A 21,291-nucleotide genomic window follows, 5' to 3' on the forward strand; every position below is an offset into this window, starting at 1 on the left:
CTGTTGCTAGTTCTCAAAATACCTTTTCACAAAGAAAAACAAGATGATAATACTGTACAAACAAACTCCTAGGACCATAAAGTGACTTGTCCAATGCTGTTCAGTCCCATAGTTAGTAATAGAACTCACGTCTTCTAAGCCCCAGTCTTGTGTTTTCAACCATAGACCGTAGGATTGTTTTGTTTTGCGTTCTGAAAGTGTGTCTCTTTACACCTTCATTATGGGTTACAAGACTAATGATCGATTTTGGGAATGTTTAAGTTCTAATAGCTGAGCATGGAACAGACATTGCAGATACAGTCTGCATCCCTGATGTTAAGTGTTTTATGATGTTCTCATTACAGTAACGTGAAGCATGGCATTTAAGATGTTTTCCTTTCTCTCTCTTTTTTTTTTTTCCCCTTAATATGAGGTAGTCCCCAAATGTGCACCTCTTCTATTCTTCCTATTGTATCTTAAGTTGAACAAACTTACATTCTGATAGTCAAATATACTGTCCCAAGTAATTCAACTGGTCTACTTACTAACTGTAGAGATTGTCTGCTAACCTGTACACACATTAGTACTTGTGCTGGCAACACTGAGGACAACAGTCCTTGAGAGCTCTGCCAAAGTGAGCAGGCACAGTGACTGGGAGCTGTTGCCTTACGTTGAGCAAGTAGCTTCTGGTGCTGAGAGGTTTGGGTAGTGTGAAGTTTGCAGTAGAACTACATTTCTCAGATAAGAAGGCATGGCTGCTTCCTTGATAAGGTTTTGGTGCTGTAGGAGTTTGTTGTCACTCTCTCTGTTGTCTTGCTGTCTCATGTGTAATGTTTACTAGAAGGTGACATGCTTTCTGTGGATTGTGGCCTAAGCTGTACAGTAGTTGAAGCTTCATGGGATTTTTATAGGCCTCTCTATTTGTAAGCAAACGAATCTAGTGCACTAGCTCCTTCACTCTCTGATGCATCATTACCTCCCCTCTGCATTTCCTCTGGAGAAATAGTTATTTTTATATTTCCAAGTTTTTATTATTGGCCATACTGGCACTTAAAAGTATGTACATCTGCAGAGAGTCCAGACTGAACATTGATTTATATAGGAGATTGTTGACGCCAGGATGTATCTGAGGTTGAGCTATGTGGTCTGTTTTATCTGTTAGCCTCTTGAATTGTCAATGGTAATCTTGACATCCCACAAACATTAATTCCTGGAAAATGTAATGAGAAATCAGAACTAACTGGTCTAGACAAGTGCTGACAGTGACAGTAATTTCATTGATCAAAACCCATTAAATGATCCAGTGTTCTCTTATAGATGATCCTGGGTGCTGGTGAGACTGAATTTTTGCCACTAAGTAGCAAAGCAGTATCACTATATTTATTGGGTGCTCATCCATTGTCCACTACTTAGTGGCTAGAGCCATTTGTTTTCATTACCAGCTGTAGTTCTGTTTATATTATATTGCATACCATAAGCTACAACTGTTTGTTCATCAGCAAGAGTGTATTTTGTCACTCTTAAATCTGGCAGGGCTGTGTTAAACCTTCATTTTTCTACATGGAATTTTCAGGTGGTGTCATAGTTCCTCCCAGCTACATACAGAAGAAGTTGGAAGTGGCATCTGACTCAGATGCAGCACTTCATTTGGGGGTGCAGGGGAAACTTCAGGAGAAATCTTGTTTGCAAAAGCTGTGATGAGATGTCCCAATTTACACCTGTTAACTCTTTTGCGGTCCCCACTAAGAACCCACACTGGTGCAACTGAAAACATTCTCAGTGTATGATGCTGGGCTGGGGTGAATCTGCAGTTTGCCCGAGAGCTTGCTGCCATGTCAGTTAACTACAGAAATTGCTATGCTATACACATTGCTAGTGTCATGCCAGCTGTATATGCCTTGATCTGAGGTATTCAAGTCCTGATTTCTTCTGAGAAGAAATAAAGTTGTCAGATTCTTTGGCCATTGGGCCAGGTTTGCCTGATGTATAAACTTGGATAAAGTATTTGGTGTGTTTATGTTCTACATGCAGTTAAGTGAACCATACTAAAACAGTTTTGTTTTGAGAAACATTTATGATTTATGAGCATTCTCCCAGGCTTTCTATAGGTTGTCAGATTGGCTGCTTGCTTTTTAAAGTTTTTATTGTCTTGGATTTTGCCTTTGATTCAATGAGGTGTATGTTTTTTCCCAAAGGTATCCAAGAATTATGGGTTCCTCTGGCTGATAGCTGTACTTTTGGTACCTTTTGAAGTTTTTAAATTAATTCTCTTGAGTGTACATGTGCAAAGGGAAGATTTTCTTTTTAACGTTAAAAAGTAGTTTACCAGTATATTCTTAAGCATTTACAAGATTAGTGAGCTGTGTATTTCAGTTTTTTCTGATTATCATAGAAATATAATGGTGTTTATGACAACTTCCATAAGGCTTAAATATCTGGCAAAGATTGAGTTGAAAAGGAAGAAAACAAAAAGGTTGTGTTACATGGTGTTTTGAAGACAGGTCTGTTAGTAGGAATCTGAAACTATTTTTTGGCCATAAACAAATATTCTTCATTTAAACTTCAAAAAACAAAGGAATGTGGGCGGAGTGGAAGGTGGTGTCCTCAGGTAGCGTATTTGCCAGAATCACTGGTAGGAACTTCATAATCCAGAATGTCATGGTGAAACAGAACAAAAATAAGTGTGTAAAGTGTTCCCTGATCAATAGTCAGTTTTCAGTAATATTCTAGAAAAGATAAATTTGTAATTTGGGAAATGCACATTTCAATTAAGAGTTATGTTTCTCAACATTGATGGATTGATTTTTATTGTTCTTAACTAGTATTATAAGAAAAATTTTTGTTGCTGTGTTTAGGATTCCATGTTCCTTTAGAAGGTATAATATTTTATTAAGTCCATTGAACAAATCAGGAAGAAATTAGAACAATTGAAAATTACTACAAATTAGGGATTAAAAAATTCTCAAGAGATCTCCCTCTGGAAAAGAGGGCATAAGTATATGTGATAAATATCTAAGTATATTACAAGACAAGTTAAAAGAGGGTATGGGTCACTTATCCACACTTCTCAAAGGATATAGAACAAAGATTGTGAAGGGACCTGCAAGGCAGTGAAAATACGGAAACTCGAATAGTCTTGTATAACTCTTCTCCTTGCGGACAGATGCAGGTTTTGGTTTGGTACCTATAGATAAGTAAACAGATTTGGATTTTTTGTAAAATACTGCTTGACTACCATGAGTGTAGTTCTGCAAAATAACCTAGGAGGAAGCAGAGGAGAAATTCTTTTGAAAGAATATTGCAAAGTTTGTATTTAAATATACACTAGCTTGTGATGTGGATCAGTTAATGAATCTGCAGAAAGAGAATCCTGAATCGAAAAGTAGCATCCCTTACTTATGAGATGCTAGTACAGAAAATCTGTGTGGTTCCTAGTTGATGATTTGCCTAAGATACAGAAATAACATTTTTTTCCATTTTTGTGATGTTAGTTCTTTGTGTTCCCTAATCCAGAACTTTCTCATACATTTCCATCTGTGCTGTCTTATATTAGAGTTACATCTGCAGGTTCCTTGGCATCTGTTAGTGCTGCTGCTGTCAAAATAATGTTATATAGGAGTTTAGAATTGTGCATACTGCTATTAGTAACTCATCTTCTTTCATGAGAGCCAGACAGGTAGGGTAAGTCCACAGAATGTTATTAGGAAGTTACAAAACTACTGTTTTCAGCCATGTTGTGTTTGCTGTCCTTTCTTTTGTATCCTTTCATTTATTCTGTGTATTTTTGAGAGTGCGGTTTCTTTTTTGAGTCTAATGAGGGTTGTTACCACCTCATGATGACTTCTGCTATTATAAATATGCTTTACTTTCACAGTCCTCAGTATTTTACAAGATGGGGTTCATGTTGTGTCTGATTTTAACTCTGGAGTACTCAAATGTCTGTTTTTTCCTTATCTTTTAGAGTGAAGACAGGAACGGCTAGAGAGAGGTGCATAGCTGCAGGTATGAACCAACTACAGTTTGTATCACTCAGTTGCATATTGGCACTTCCTTTCAAAGGTTTAGAGAGAAGTTGGTTTTACTTTCAATGAAGAAAGCAGTGGTTTTCCACTGCAGTGAGCAGTGCTCCCTGCATCTTAAACTCTGCAGTTTCCTGCCTTTGTACTGCTAAATAGGGTTGGGAGTGTTAACGGTTTAGGACTGCAAGTACCAAGTCAATAGGCTTCTTTAGCTCCATCTGTAATTTAGTAATTTTAGAAACATAATTAACTGCAAAGTAGAAATGTGTGTCTTCGTTGTAATTTTTTTGACCAGATCAAATCTTAAGTGCTCTGTAGTACGTTAAACCCTAAAGGTGAATATTAGTGGAACAACTCCCTGTGGGCTGAGACAGATTACGTGCAGCAGAACAGGAGCATAGTCTAGTATGAAAATGCTTCAAGCCAAATGCAAGGATCTTCTGGTGCAATTTTCTTAATGTCTTAAGTCCAATAAGGGTGTAGTTTCATGAGACATCTGAGACAATTCCCCCTTGCTCTCTTCTTCAGTTTCCAACTGAGTAGTTCTGTGTCCTTTGGTTATGCTTGGTTCTTGTAATGGTTTGACTGCATGGTAAATAAAGTCAGCTTGACAACCCAATAAAAAGCTCTTTAGTGATCTAGTTATTATTTCTGTGGTTTAGCAAGTTGCAATGGCTTACAAGTAACAAAAGAACAGATCAGACTGTAACTGTGCACCTGAAGAGTTGGAACTCACCTCTAAGGACAAGTGACCTCTAACTACTGTTTTAAGTAACACTGTCATGCTCGAAGTGTGGTGATTGTTGCTCATCTGATGAATCACCTGTGCTATGGCAAAAATATTTATGGTGTGCCTTTACTCTGTAGACAACCAGACAGAGTTGAGTTTTGATACTATTTTGAGGAAATACTTGTTTTTTACTATGGTCAGACACTTGCTACAGTTTTCATAAATGCATTGGAAAGGATTTAGTTATGTCTTTATTGGAAAGAATATCAAATTTGTCTCTAAAATGAAGGATATCCTGTCTCTCCATGTGTTACTCATCAGGGTAGAAAGAGCTAAAGTTGGATTAAGAAGCCTAGGAACACCTTCTTTTTTAAGTGATTTTTAGAGAATTGGCAATTGACCTCTGTGTTTGGAGCATTGGTCTCCAAGCATTGTGGATGTTACAGAACACTCAACTTCTTTCCTGAATGACTGGTGCTCTGTACTTTGCCATTCCTGCTCCTTTGCTGTTCTGTTAGGACTGTACAGCAGATAGGAAAGAGAGAATACTGGTCATTATATTTGTGGTTTTGTCTGAAGAGTTTGTATCTTTTGAGACAGACAAATCTGTGATTAGACCCAGCTTTTCCAAACACATGGGATTCTGCCAGTTACAAAACACAGGTCCAGAATCAATAGATTTGGATTACTTAAATAACAAAATAATCAGATTGTAGATCAGAAATAATCATCAAGTTTATGGTGACTGAAAATAAGTCACAAAACACTTCTATTTGGTGTAAGTTCCATGGTTTCTCATCTTAAGAGCAACTTAAAGTTGAATTAATCTGCCTTAATGCGAATGCAGGAAGGTGTCCACATGAAAGAGGACTGAGTCTTTTCTTGAACATCTGACAATATGTAAAATTGTTTCATCCTGGTATGAAAGACTTCTTATGATGATTAACTCCACACAGATATATCAGAATAAAATTGATGGTATTCTGCTTTTGGTCTGGTCAGGGAATAAAATTGAGGAGGAGTCAGCTTTGCTTTAAGCAATCAAGTGACCTTTGAAATAGCACTTTTGTTACCCACTTTTCTAGTAGCTGTTATCTTTAACCAGACACGTTTTTGAATAGATAGTTTACTCTGAGACTCAGGATTGCTTCTTGTATTTAGAAATTTATATGCCATGCTTTGCCAAAGCAGATTAAACAGTTATACTTCTGCCAGATATTACTGTCTTAAAAGTGTGTTGTGAGCATTGACAGTTTCAAGACTGAGGAACTCCTACTTCTCTTTTGACTTTTGTCATATCCACATTCACCATACTGATACTCTACTAGTATCAGTAGATAGGACCAGTAGTAGGACAGAAATGCCTTTGTACTGTTTAAATGCCCTGTGAACAGAGAGCACTGTAGTGTTCATGTTGTTCTTACTCCCCTGACCCTCCTTTAGGGTGATCCTGTTGTCTTTCTGAACATAAGCTCTAATGAAAACTCCTTTGAGACAGATTGGTAGGCAGGTTGTGTGTTGAAGAAGAGCAGCTTACCTGTTTTTACTTGAAATGTATCTGTTCAAATAAAATCTCTGCAGAACTGAGCCCCTTCCAAAGGGGAGGACTTCGGCATGGAGATTAAAATGGGCATTAAAAGATTGTAGGATTGTCTACTCAGAAGGAACTTCATCTCTTCTGCCATAAGAGAAGTTAATCCTTCCTTAGCACTTCTAAAGCCATTTATAGTTTGCAAAAGTAGATGTGAATTTGTTTGATTATAGATTTGTTTGGAGGGATTGTTCTGGATCAAAGTAGTATTCTTCATTCTTTCTGGGCTTAGCTCTTCCTGAAGTTGAAACTGAAGCACATATATTATACTGTTTCTCTTACAATTCTAGAGGCTTGGAAAGTTTATTTTTCAGAAACGTACTCTTTGACATTTTTATTATGGTTCTGCATGTGTAGCTTAATAGCTAGTGAAGTTTTGCAGATGGCTGCTTGTCCAAAATACATAGCAGAGGTCTCAGCTTTGTTTAGGAGACAAGGTAGCAACCACTGCCTAAATCTGCTGCATTTCTTCTGTGCCAGGAGTGATGCTGGAGTATCCCCTGTTGCATCTGTTAGTCTTTTCTACCCCACAACACATGTGGTAGATAGAATTGTTTGCTTTTCCAGGGATACCACATCCCATTTCGATCTCCTCTGCTCTGCTCATGGACAATACTGAAGCTATGCCTTTGCATCCTTGTGCCAAGAGCCAGGGAAAATCATGTCTTACCGTGTTCTAAGTTGATGCACTATGTAGAAATTATTGCAGTAATTACTATTTTAATTGCATGGTGTGCTCTCCTGGAGCTGTCTGGGCTGCATTTGAACTCTCTTCAGGTAATGTGCAATAAAAAGATTTCATTTGAGTAATATGAAATGAGAAATAGTGAGTGAATTTTTACTGTAGTGTAATATTAACTTATTCTGATTTGTATATAGTACTATCAGGAGAAACAATTTGAGATTAAAGGACTCCTCAGAATGGCTTGTATGGCTGTTCTGATGGCTGCAAAGGACAATAAAACTTGTTGCTTTGTTTAGTCCAGAGGGTCTCTTAAACTTAACAGAGGAAGAAAGCAAAGAGTCTTACCATACTTCAGAAAGATTTTTAAACAGGTCTGACTGCTATTCTAGGACCTTTCAATAAGGAGAGCTTTTAAAATAATTTATTAGTACCAACTTTGTTCCTTTGAGTTAAGATTACACATTACATTTCTGAAGTAAAAAGTAACTGACCAGTTCATACTTTAATATTATTCCTTACACATGCACAAGGTATATTGCTTGCAAAAAACCTTAGTTAAAGGCATTTTTAATTCATTGTAGTTCTGTGTAAGGTAATACAAAAGTCTTCATTCGTGGTATTGTCCTGGGGTTGTACAGCTGTTTGTGTAGTCTCCCCTGGGTCCAATATGCAACCACATAGCAATTCTCTGTGTAAATGTATTTGCTTTGCCCATTGTACTGTTTTGTGGCATGTTTGGCGTGGAGATGAGCTTTCCAGGACCCAGTGGGTTTCCAGCTCCTTAGCAGAAGGGTAACTTCTGGATCTGTTTTAGTGGCAGAATACTAATCTGTGTAGTTGATTCTCTAAAAATCTCTCTAGCAAATATTGCAGAGATTACAAAACTTGTTTCCAGTGCATCTTTTTGACTAAGTGCAGAGCTGCAGATTCCTGTAATACAGGAAAAGACAGGAAAATACAGGTCTATTTGAAAGCAGTTTTCTGGGTCCTGTCTTTCTGTTTACAAAGTAAAAAAGTTGAAGGAGGTCTAAAGTATTCTGTTCCATAGAATTGCTTGCAGGGTTGTTTGTTACACAAAAAGCTGAAATACCCGAAGATAAACTTCTGGCCAAACTTTTGGGGCTGGGTGGGGAAGTCATTTTTGTTAAGCTTAAAGACAACATTTGGGGAGAGGGGAGAGGTGGTGTAAGTCTTTCTGTATCTGCTTTCAGAACAAGATAGTCTGCAAGAATTATAATTCTTATTCTCTTCTACTGAAGATCTAAACGTTGAAGTGCAAGTGTGATTTATCATCTATGGTTTCTGTGTGTCCCATGGTCTGAATTCAGTCAATAAACAAAAAGAAGGGGGAGAACCCTCAAACCTTGCTGCTGCCTGAAATGTTCCATCCTGTCTCCTTTTAGTAGTCCTCTGTCCTTTCACAGGCTAGAAATGCATGTCCTCACTTTTGTGATGATGTCACATTTCCTGCCTTCTCTCCTATCCTATGTCATACTGCTGCATTTACTTCCTCTTACTATTGTTTTGACCAAGCCACTTTTCCGACTTCTCAAGAGTTTTTTTTCTATCTACAGTGACCAAGTGTCTGTCGGTCTTTCAGATCTCTCTTAGGTACTTAAGTTTTCCATAGTTTGTCTCACAAAATATAACTGTTGCTGTGTTCCAGCACTGTGATCATAAAAACTCAAAATGTTTCCCAGTCTGCTCGAATATTGGCAGATGTTTAAAAAAATTATTTTTAACTGAAATTTTCTTTTGCATACCTTCCTGTAGAGCTTAAGCAGTACCCAAAATACACATTTCACATCTATTTAAAAAAAAAAACAATCCCACAACCTACAGAAAAGGATAAAATTATTAAATTTTTACAGTTTTTGTTGTTGTTTTTAATGTTTAGATGTCTTCGTAGAATGAGGGGAAGAAACCTATGTGCTTCTGCTTTAAAAGCAGTTGTTCTGGGACTCATACATCAGTGCTTCTTCCTCGTATCAATTATTAATTGTAAAATGTCTTACAAAGAGGGATGAACATGTGATGGTTACTTCTTGTCCGTGATTTACCAAAATGAATTATTCTAGCAAACCTGCATTAAGGCTTATTGTTATCTGTTCTACAAGTACAGATGCTCTAATAGGTTGTCATGTATTATTTGCTCCAAATTCATGATTTGGTCTTTTGGCAGTTTGCTCCTCTGCTTATTTGTGTCTTGTATCTTTCATACAGTGTCTTCTTAGCCAGGCCTTTGCTACTGTCTTTGCATCACAGCAAATTTTGCTGTGTTGTGGGTTGTTTTGGTTTGTTGTTTTTGTTGTGTTTTGGGTTTTTTTAATTCACTACTACTACCAAGAAATAGCTGATAATGCTGATTTTGTCTCCTTCTCTGTTCCCTTAGTCTAGAAAAAATGATGAAATATGCAAGATAAAGAAACAAAATTTAGCTGGGAAAGACAGAAATTGTAATATGCATTTCAGATCAGTCTTCTGAAGGTCACAACTGGGAACTAGTTAAAACTGAAGTCTAAAGCTAGCAAAAAAAACCCCAGAAGATTAATGGGAGCATTTTAAAGTATCGTTGGACATAAACATCATAGAGAAGTTGGAGTTTCTAGGAGAATATTTTAGTTTGAAGATTTTACTAACATGGACATCTATTTTATTTGTTTCACTGTGTTCATGTAGTAGACTATTATCCTAATGCTTCATCTTAATGAAAACAGGGTGGGCAGATACTGGCTGCCTTTGGAAGAATCCATGCAAATACTAACCAAAGTTGTCCGTCACTCTGTAAATGGCTGTGTTGCAGACTGTGATATTTGAAGTTCTTTGGAGTTTCTGCCTTTGTGTAAAAAAGAATTGAATAGATACAGATTCTGGAAATAATAGTTGCGATGTACCTCAGAATAATGCAAAAATATTTCAGTAATCTCAAATCAGAGAGTTTTGGAGGCTATCAGCTTGCTTATTCCTCATTGCCCTGGGTAATGAGAAATTTTATGGTCAGAGACAGGTGGTTGAGATCATCGTCAGGAGACGATTTCATGGCCAGTCTATTCCATTTTTTTCTCTTTTTGGGAATGCCTATGCAAGCCTTTGTAGTATCATCACTGAAGTAGCGGACAGCTGCAGCAGGGTCAAGCACTGTGTTAGCAGCCTCATGCTACTGTTCTAGCTGAGAGCTATGCATTAAGAAAGTAAAACTCAGGGTAGCATCGTGCAGCTGTTCTGCCCTAGAGAAGCAGATCACTGCAGAGCTGTGCATCCCTCACATCGCAGAATTCTGATACCCACAGACCTGTCAGTATATTCACAGCACACTCATGTCCCCTCTCAGGCAAGCAGGTAAAAAGGCAACGTGTCATGGGGAGATAAGAGGAAAACTGAAGAAGTTTGGAGGCCGCTATCTTAGAAGTTTGTGAATGTCATTAATCTGCTGCAAGAAGGTCTTAAGACTGGTAATTCAGCTGCTTCTGAGTTCTAGTTAGACATTCTGTTACTAGCAGTTATTGGCAAATAATATATATAGCAAAAGGTTTTTTGGCTTCTCTGATTTGAACAGATGTTGTGACCTGTTTCCTGGTAGGTAAGGTCTCATACTGCAGAGCTACTGTCTGCCATTTGGTCTAAGTTGCCCTCAGGAGTGAGCCAGATACTGAGTATGCCACAGATTGAATTTGTTCATCAGTTGTATGATGGTATGTTGAAAGCAATTGCAAGGCATTTTAAAAAGAGGGGAAAGTATATACTAGTTACTAACTGTGCTGCCACATTTCCTGAAGTCCAGAGGTATGTTTTTGGGGGTTTGGGGGTTTTTGTTGTGTAGTTTTGCGAGGGGTGGGGGGTTGGTTTGGTGTTAATTACTAAGGCAGTTGAATATAGTGTTTATAATAGCTGAGCATTTTTAATTAGCGTTTACCTAGTATGTGTCTAGTTCAGTTCTTCAGTAGTTTTAACAGGACAACTCTAATTTTTTTCATAGTACTTTTTTGTCCCAACACAAACTGCCTAGGCATGATCCAGCTCTTTGAAATGTTTCTGACCTATCTTTGCCATTCACAAAGGCTACTAATCTATAGTGTTTGTTTTTACCATGAAACTAATTCAGTGGTCTCTTGGCCTCTGTTTTCAGGCCTAACCTGTTGTGGTTTGCCTGGTAGCTTCTGATGGGTCTCTTCCAAACACATGTCCAGTCCATTCTTGCAGTCATGTAAGTTTATTGTGTCTGCACTATCCTGTGAACACGCAGTTCCAAAAATCTACTACCCTTTGTATGAAATACCATCTTCTTTCCTCCTCAGGGGAGGAATGCTGTTATATCAGTCATTAAGACTGTGCTTTCTTAGCTGGCATTCAAAAAGTTAGTTTGGAGATACTAGCTGCTTAAGAAGATAATAACCACACATGACCTATTACAGTTGATATGCACGTTCACTTCAATGCTTGTTATTTGAAATTAAAGCAAGAGGGACATCTAGACTGGTCAGACAAATAAACACGTGGCAGTCAAAGCCACGTGTTGATGTGTGGATAATAATATAGATACAAGTCTTCCTTACTTGTTTTTACTGTTAACATCGAGGTCAAGGATGTTTCTTTCTGTCAGAGCATTAGCTGATCCCTGGACTTTGTAGCAAAATGATGGCTTAAAGTCACAGGCCTGTCTAAAGACCTGGTGTTCTAGGTTACTTTGCTGGTGCCCTTTGAAATGCCTTTGCACTAAGGTGTGCAGCATGAGGAGCAAACAGGGGGAACTGGGTGTGTTTGTGCAGTCTATGCTTTAATCTAGAAGTGTTTTGATTAATAGAAATTATAGATATCTGCTAGAGAAAGCTCAGTTGGGTTTTTACTGGCCTGTTTTTGAAGGAAACAATGCACAAGCTGTGTACTGTCATTCTTTCCTGGAAACCTTTTAATTCGCTGTTCATATTCAAATAAATGTGTCAGAGTAGTAAATGTTTCAAGGCATTAAGTTCCTACTCATTTAGCTTTAAGTGAGAAGGTGGTCAAAACAATTCTTGGTCAATTCTTGCCCTTTGCCCGTTGGTCTGTAAGTAGCTCTGAACTAGTCTGGCTATTGTCTGCACAGCTAAACAGGTAGAAGCCACTGAAGGATCTTGATAGACATTGGATTTATTGTAAGGAGATAAGAAATCCATAGGAACAGCTGGTTTAGTTCTGTTTTACATGTGTTGGCATCTTGTGTTAAGGGTTACCTCACTAGTGTTGAGGTTTATTGTATAGCAAACAGTATTCTTCGTTCTCTGCATCCCAGGAAAGCATCACTGCGTCCTGGTTTCCTGTGTGACATCTGGAAATCATCAGGTTAGTAGAGAGCTGGGAACGGCCGCCTTTTCTACCACAGCTTGCAATCCCTTGATGCCTGTCTGAAACAGCATGTTCAAGCGACAGGTCTTTTCTGACCAGCTTAGTTCAGAACCCCTTCATACAACAGACTTGTATAGGTATAGGACTTGATATATCGTTTTGCCACCTCAAAATTGTGATCTCAGTTGCCACTGATTAAACTTTTTGAAAACCACAGTAACTTTTGTGGTTTTTATTGAAGCAATGTCTTCCATATCTATTTACACTTTAAGATTTTGTACCAGGTGTGTTGATTTAGAAAGGTAAAAAGTTGTGACTAAGGAACTTGAGAACTGCCATGCTGGACAGAGTCTAGTTTGTGGTTTCCTTCTGATAATGCCTATAGTGCCATGTGCATTAGACAAATGGATCTAAAATCTTAATAATTATTGATTAGTCTGTGTTTAAAGATGAAGTTACTTAGTTGTTCCTTCCTAATGTTAGCTAGAAGGAGGTAGTTCTCATGGGTAGTATTTTCATGCATATAGCCCATGGGTTTTCTGTTTAAAAAAAACAGTTGGGTTTTCTATATATGTGCAGTAAACAGAAGCGGGAAAATACACCCCTGGAAGCACCCAGTTGTACTCAAACCCTGTCAAGCTTTGACAGGATTACAAAAGTCACTGCCACTTAATATTTATTTTATCTGTGAATTTAGTAAGAAGTGTTCCCTCTTACCAGTTTCAAATTTGCCTTTGGCCATTTCCTGCTTTACTCCTATGAACATAGGAAGCTACAACTACTTTGTGAATTGTGTGGCCGTAGATTCAGTTTCAAGTGAATGATGCATAGCAGCAAGAAGTCAGGAAGAACACGAGCAGAGCTTTCAAAAGCAGCATATGTATTGGAGGAAGCCATAGACCATTTAAAAGAAAATGTACCTGTGTTTCTTGTCTACCTTTTTATAAGCTCCACTGCTTAGAATTCATTAGAGTAACAATTTTTTTTCACTTCAGTGTGAAGTTTTATCTCCTTTTCCAGAAAAAATAACCTGATTTCCTCATTTTAGAAAATAGGTTTAGTATAATTTATTTTAAAGCGATTGTCTTTACTATCAAATAAAAGGGTAAGTTTAGCTGCTGCTTCATTTTTGCCTTTCTAGGAGTGCTTAGGCAGAGAAAACATCATCCTAGAAGCCAGAGACATAGGTGACTTGCTGCTTCATCTGCTGGCAGAGAGCTGGGAGGCCTGCGGATTCTTCAGTCAGACGAAAATTCAAAAAACACTCCTTTTAAGCTTTCACAGAATTAATTGGAATAGAAGCTACAGGTAAACAGCATTTCATTCACAAGCCAGAGAAGTAGGTCATGAATGTATTTATTTACCTCAAATGTTTGGGTTTTTTTCCCAAAAAAATATTTTGAGGAAGGGGAGGGGGAAAAAAGCTTATTATAAACTATTTTTAGAATAAAATTTACTTAGCTAATTTGTGAAAATCCATCTAGGTCTGGAGAGTATGGGGAAATTAAATGCTCTTAGATAAATACATAAGACAGTGTACCGTGAAACTTTGCTATTTCTGAGATAAAAGCAATTGTCATCCCCTCCTGTCCTTTTTCTCCACCTGGAAACCTACAAAAATGATCAACAAAACACATCAACAAAAATGTTTTTCAGTTAATTTAATCTGAATTGTAAGCAGCCTGAAAATTCATGTATTTTGATGGTAAATTCAGCATTCTGAATGTGTCAGATTTGCGTACCCACAGTGCATAACTGTCACAGAGATTGGCAGAGGAAGAAACTGCAGTTTTGGCAACTAGGTAAGGGGCTTTTTGTACCCAGCGAGGCATGGGGGAGACAGTTTGGATTTCAACATAGGCAGAAAATATTCTGACCACTTGCTTACATGATCAACAATGAAACAACAAAATATTGACAAGTAGTTAGTGGTTTTTATGCATCTAACCTAGGGTTATCCGTTTAAAGAAAACCCTGCAATTCAGCAACACTGTAGGGATCTGGATATGCACAGATAATACAAGGGGAAGTTTATTCTAGGACCTGCCTCCTTCAAAGCTTCACAGCATCTGATTTCCACGTAGCCTGCATCCTTTCCCATAGTTTGCTGTCACTATCCCAGTAGTCCCTCAGCTTTGGGTTTGTATATGTTGTCTGAGGTTCAGACTGTATAAAATAAAAGATGGTATTATCTGTAGCTTTCAGAGTTAATTGCTCATTGAAATGAGCAAGGCTTTCTTAGGAAGTGAAATATGATACAGTTTTTCTTGTGGTTTGTTTTTTTGGGGGTGGTGGTGGAGTTTTTTAGCTTTTGTGCCTCAGGATGTGATGTAATTCTGGAAACTTAAAAATAAAAGCAAGACTTTTACCATTTATACTTTGCAATCTCTGAGGAGCATATAGTGGTATATTCTGCAACATGATCTAGAGCTTCAGAAGTGTAAAAAAAGTGAGATCTAATCTGTAGTATGTAGAAGTTTTTAATGTTCATATTGTCAGACCAGCACCACATTTAAATGTGTAGCTATAGTCCATAGAGCTTTGAATTTCCAACATTGTTTCTATTATCCTTTGAATAGAAACTGTCAAAGAATGGATCTGGAAGCCAGCAGGAATTTGACATCTGAGCAAAAAATAAGTGTGTTTAGCTCTCTTATTTTTCTTTCTTTTTGTGAGCAATGGCTAGGATAACTTTTGTTATTTTTTATAATTCTAAAGAAACATTGCTTCCTTATTTAATTCTTCTTACTTTTGTGCAGTAGAGAAATACTATCTTTTTTGACTCTGATATTTTCACAAGTTTCAGTCTTTTTTTTAATTTCACTACCTTGATGATGCCTTCAACTAAACAATGTTAAAACAAACCTGTGTTTGTACACTAGTGTTTTGTCCCTGAAATTGTCATTGTTTCTGCAGAAGTATGGCACCTTGAGGCACTGAGTCTTTGCTAACATACCTTCAGATATTTATTCAATATTCTAGTATTGATTCTTCCTTTCCCCCAGATTGTATATAATAGCATGTGAAATAGTTTTGGCACTATTCATTAAATGAAGTGAGCACATCATAGAGTGACTATAATGAGATTTTGAAGTTAATATGTAGCAGGATAGTTACACAAAACTAACATTTTAATTATCAAAGCCAGTAGACTGAATTTGAGGTGGAGCATAAGTGTGACAGTGCCTGTCACTTGTTGCAGTTTTGTCTTGATGAAAGAAGTAGATATGACTTCCATTTTGAAGAGCAAAGGTATGAGGGAAAGGATCAAGTCAAATTGACTTAGTGATTTTCTTCAGTAAACTAAAACCCCATTTTCTAGGGTATCTGTTGCCAGTATCATCTTTCGTCAAACCTACGGTGAGAGTGGCTGCTGGGGTATTTTACTGGCTGCCTAAAAAGTTAAAGATGACTGGGAGACCAGAAGGAATACATTCTGGTCTGTATAGTTAGGGCCAGAGTTTATAGTGTCGATCTATAGGTTTATGTGAACAGTGGCAAGCTCCCCACTGTATCTTCTGCTGTTCTAATCATACAAATCTGAAGTCTTTGTGGGCTTATTTTGGAGAAATCCATAAAGTGGGCTCCAGGCTGAATTTTAACATTTGAACGTGATGTGTATTACACAACATGGCATTTTCCAAGTGGGAAACCTCTAAGATGTGTCTGAAGGTACATATGAACAATTTACTGAAAGCAAATAAATTGACCTGTGCTCTGTAGTGCCTATTTGTATGCTCTTAACAGTGGTGCTTAGCAGGTAGCTTATACATTTTCACTAAAGAATAAGTTTCCTTGTGTTTACCACATAGTAAGAGCATGTATGCAGTAGTTACTGTTGATATTTGATGTGTGCTAAATTCACGTCTTCTTATTTTGCAGTAACATGCCTATCTTTTTGTATTAAGAGGCCTAACTCCTTTTAATAACCTTTTAATTAACCTCACTGTAGGCAGATATTTGGAAATGTTCTTTCTCTTCCAAAGGTTGAAAATGGTTATTTATGAAAAAACAATTGACATGCTGTAACTCTGCAAGTGTAAAATAAGCTCTATATACTGGCCAGTCTAAATAACTGCAAGTTCATGTTGCAGTCATTGACAGACAAGAAAGAAGCTGCACCAGCATGCATTCCTTGATGCTGTAAGAGTTTATTTTGTGGTTATATCTACCGTAGACATAAGGCTTATCTGCATTCATGTTGGACTTGAACTAATCATTCCTCCTGGAGTGCTCAGACACACCCAGCTGCCTCTGCAGCAGTCACCGTCTGCAATCAAGTATTTCTGCATCTCCCTGTGCATCCAGTATTATCCAGATTATCGTCCCTTTAGTTTGGGTATTGGAGATGTAACAAGAGGTCTGTATTGTGTGTATAAATACACCTCACAGTTCCTTGATTGGCATGTTATTCCTGTTTTAATGATGAGGCTGCTGAGGTGTTCTGATCAGTGTTTTCAAAGATTATTAAAGTTTTCAACAAATCACTGTGTTTTTCCCTTTCTTTATCATTATAGACTCTATATGTCTCTACATTTATAGATGCATGACAGGCAGAGTATTGTTTACAGAACAATGTATGTTTCTCCTATAAAAGGAGTAGGTTTTGATGTTCTGGGGTAGTTAAGATTGATTACTCAAAAATTCCTTGGCTTTGATGTTTTTGGCAGGTTCAGAGGAACGTTTTAGTTAGGAGAGTGTGCAAAATAATAATGCACAAGGTAAAAAGAGTGAGATCAGCTGCTGAAAATGGTTACGGTGAAGGAACCTCTGGACTTCACGCCTTAATATTGGTGATATTGATTAGTCTGTCTGAACCTCAAGGCCTTGGACTGCCATTTTGGGAGGCAAGGAGTTAGTTGGGGATGGAAAGACTGGAGTTTGTATTCTTTCTGCTCTGTTACCCATTGCTATCTTCATGGATCTGACACTCTGTTTATCTGACAGTGCACTCAGTACTGCTTCGCCAGGGAAAATTGCACAAAACAAGCCCAGTGCATCAGCATTTTCATTGTGTATTAAGCTGAGCCTCCCTTCACATGGTCACATCCCCTTTTTAATCTGGGATTCCATGTCCCTTTCCCAGTCCAGCCTGTTTCTGTGGTGTCTATTACTGGTCTCCCTGAGCTTCTGTTTCTGTGGTTTGAGTGTTTTTTGTGTGGCTGAGTGTTAAGACCTGCAGGACTTTTGGAAGTGGCGTTGTTTGGGGGTTAGGCAATACACTGATTTAGTGTTAGTAGTTTGTCACAGTCTGAGGTGATGGCTGCGTTCAAGTTGGATTTCCTCCCAGAGATGATGGTGGACCATTGTTCCTTGAATGCTAGCCCTGTGTAAGTATTTTGTCTTCACGTCTAAGTTTGTAACTAAAGAGATAGTCGCAACTGCTGTCTCTGAAGCTTCTGCTATCTGATTAATTCTCCTTGAGGGGGGTAAAAGAGAGGAGAGCCTGCAGTTTGTTTTCTTGAAAAAAATCCTAGTGGGCATCAACAATTGATGTTGGATTCTTGCTGGGGGGAAACAATCTAATAATTTGGGGGATGAGCACTAAGGAAGAATAAAGCTATGCTATTTGGCAGTACTAATATGCTACAGGTGCTGCTATTACAAAATCAGTTATTTAAATCAATTATTGGGAGAAAGGTTTCTGTTCTTCCCTATTAATGACTCCAGACTAAACCTTTTAGTGAGGAATGAAAGGTTCCTTGAATACTGTTGAAGTTATGTTGAGAGTTGCCCAATTAACAGGAGCCGTGCTACGCTCTTGAAGCTGCCCATGGCATAGAAGGCAGGGCTGAAAATAATTATTGGAAGAGGGTGAATGATCCAGTTGTTCTCAATTGAAATGAAAAGACATTGAATGGAAAGAGGTATTTTACCTTGTTGTAAAAGGTATTGTTTGCCTTGGCTGTTTGGAGAGCTGCTGACTCTTTCTGAATGGAAAGATAAAGAGGAGTGAAAGGATTTATGATGATTCCCTTCCCTTCTGGTAAGAAGCTGTGTTGTTTCTGAGATCTGTTCATACAGCTATAGAATTGTGAGCTTTCCCTGGCATGTATTTTTCCTTAGGCTCTGAACAGTGTATTAAGGGGGAAAATTAACTAAACATTACTTGGTTTGGAATTTTTTTCTTCTAAAATTCTATTCAGAGGGAATATGATTGCAGATGGACAGTGAGAGGAACACTGTTTACTGTAATGTGCGGTTAATAAGCCATTCAAAAACTATCTTTCAAGGAAAAAAGCAGAGATGAGGAGAGCCGATTACTCTGGAAGAAGGCCACCCGTATTCTTCAGCAGAGGGTTTGGGGGCTGGGGGAATCGTTGTATTGTTACTATTCCACTCCCCACGTCCTTTCTGGATTATGCAGGGGCTGGTCAGCAATTTTAACCTACTAATCACTATAGCTACAATAGGGTGTAATTACAGTTACTCTTCCACTGTGTCGTGTGGTATACCAGGCTGTGACTACTGATAACGAGACCTCTCATTGAGCTTGACAAATGATGAGGAGTCATTACAGAAAGCAGTATATGACTGTCAGCTAGCTGGGTGGAGTATAACACAGTTTTATTAATAGTCTGTAAACTGTTCATATGGCTAGATGTAATGCCTTGAAGCCTATTGGAGATTCCCATACTCAAAACTCCTGTGGTGTTGTAGTCTAAAAGTGACTTTTTTCTATGTTAACTCTACCATTACTTGATTCAATCTGTGACTGACTAGATGTCCAATCCCAACCTGTTCATGTACAACCTAAGCCTGTTGTTTTGCCAAATATTGTTGAAAGCTCCTTAGTTTCACAAAGAGCTATTGCCTTGTAAACCCTTAATGAAACTTCTCATCTGTTTGTACCTTTTCCTCTGTTTTAAGGTGGGTCTTCACCTTGGGAAACAGTTCCACATAGTCACACTTAAAAACAACAACAAAAAAATGTTATCCTCTCATTTTCAGTTGAAGCTGAAATAGTTATCAGGTTACTGATAACTTCAGCAGTCTGTGGGTGGACTTGAGTTTAGGTTCCTTCCTCTTCTGGTTTCTTTTTCTGCTAAATTTTACATGGTTGAACTAATGATATATTTCAGTCATCTCAAGAGATTTATGTCCTGTCCTGAATCCCAGATGTTGACTACATTATAGGAACAAATGTTAAGAGAAGCTTTAAACAGCTGTGTAGAGTGTCTGGTTTCCAAGTACACAGCTTGCCAGTGAATGTGGATGATGATCCTGGTATGCAGGACTGGTAATGTGCAAAGGTCTCTCTTTATGTGTGTATTTTAATCATATACATTTACATATTTGTAGAATTATTTTTTTATCTCACTGTAAGCATGCTTCTTCTAGATGCGGTAACATCTAGAATCTGTGGAAAGATATAAACGAGAAATTTCTTCTTGTTTTTCATAGATCAAAGAAAATGAATGGCACACTGGATCACCCAGATCAACCTGATCTAGATGCTATCAAGATGTTTGTGGGCCAGGTCCCACGAAGCTGGTGTGAGAAGGATCTAAGAGAACTTTTTGAACAGTATGGTGCTGTCTATGAAATCAATGTCTTGAGGGACAGGAGCCAAAACCCTCCTCAAAGCAAAGGTGAGAACATCTTTACTCCTCATGTGAGACTTGCGGTCTCAGCTGCTTTCACATAGTTAACATTTTAGATGTTTGCTTATTCAGACATTTCTGTGTGTTGGAGCTTTGTGTGACCAGGTGTGCATGAAAACCCAGGCTTGACAGTCTTTAAATGTATGTGTCTAAATATCCTTGGACTGTAGTCCAGTCATTAGCTGAGCTGAGAAAAATGATAATTTTTTTTCTTTTTAATGCTCAGAAGTGGTAGGGATAGATTATAATTACAAAGCAGAACATCAAAATAACAGTGTTGCTCGAGCGTCATTGTGATTCTATGATATGATCAAAATGTTGCTGAAAGTGTCATAATTTCAGATAAAATATAACATTGAGGTCTTAATCATTTGTGTACATCAAATAATTTTGTACATCAACTCCTAACTAAATGCTGTACCTGGATTTGCAGTTCAGTTTTATGCAATATTTTATTTCCTGTGAAACTAGGTAAGTCTTTGGTACTAGCAAATAATTGTTGAGTTTGATAATGAAAGTAGCCAGCAGTTTTTTGGCAGATGTATCTAAACATTTGTTTTAATTGTGCATTGGTGATGTTGGGTGTATATATATCCTATTTTTTACATTTAGAAATATTTAAACAGTTGCAATCAGTAGTACCTACCTATTTCAATGTCTTAACCTGTTCTACTTGCCATGTGTTTTGTATTGGAAGGATAGAAGTGGGACTTGCATTTTCTGTGCAGCATATCAAGATTTATAGTGTTCTTTCCTGGCTAGCATTTTCTTTCAATTGCAGGGTGCTGTTTTGTTACATTTTATACCCGTAAAGCTGCACTAGAAGCACAGAATGCTCTTCACAACATGAAGATCCTCCCAGGGGTAAGAGCAGCCATGCTTTGTTTGCAATTCTGTTTTGTTTTTCTGAGCTCTGGTACCACTCATCTACAAACATGTTATCTTGCCCTCAAATACTGTTTTAAAAGAACTATTCAAAAGAGCAATGTTATGAGATTTGTATAACAGATCTTAAGGGAGTTTTTGAGCATTTGGGAAAATAACATGATAGTGAAGTTGGTGGACATGGCTCCAATAATACTCCCTGAGGAAGAGTGGTGGCATATTATTAGGAAAGCTTTCTTCTAGAAATCTATGTATTGTTACATTTGCACTTCTGTAGAGGCAGTTTAGGTAGGCTGTTTCTTTCTTCCACAACTCTTATGGGATATATTTCTTATAGTATAAAGTGAATGCATCTAGGATTAAATAATCTTTTTACGTTTCAGATGCACCATCCTATCCAGATGAAACCAGCTGACAGTGAAAAGAGTAATGGTAAGCTTCACTGAAGTCTGAGTTTGGTAGCATCATTTGTGCTA

The 21,291-nt window shown here is 37.8% G+C and overlaps 1 protein-coding gene across 24 annotated transcripts in view; it reads left to right on the forward strand.

The window, feature by feature from the left end:
- Positions 1-21,291, forward strand: part of CELF1 (CUGBP Elav-like family member 1) — a 63,666-nt gene that overhangs the window by 13,164 nt on the left and 29,211 nt on the right. For 7 of the 24 annotated variants that reach the window (XM_080396815.1, XM_080396816.1, XM_080396798.1 and 4 more), the window contains exons 1-4: positions 16,710-17,656; positions 19,731-19,918; positions 20,712-20,794; positions 21,199-21,247. In XM_080396815.1, coding sequence (XP_080252941.1) covers positions 17,586-17,656; positions 19,731-19,918; positions 20,712-20,794; positions 21,199-21,247 — 391 coding nt within the window. In that variant the 5' untranslated portion in view covers positions 16,710-17,585. Of the gene's footprint in view, positions 1-3,940; positions 3,982-13,467; positions 13,635-16,708; positions 17,657-19,730; positions 19,919-20,711; positions 20,795-21,198; positions 21,248-21,291 lie in introns of those variants that run through there. The other 17 variants (XM_080396808.1, XM_080396803.1, XM_080396802.1 and 14 more) reach the window with 5 other exon arrangements.

The sequence above is a fragment of the Falco punctatus genome (genome assembly GCF_963210335.1).
Source record: "Falco punctatus genome assembly, chromosome: 7".
Taxonomy (NCBI): Eukaryota; Metazoa; Chordata; class Aves; order Falconiformes; family Falconidae; genus Falco; species Falco punctatus.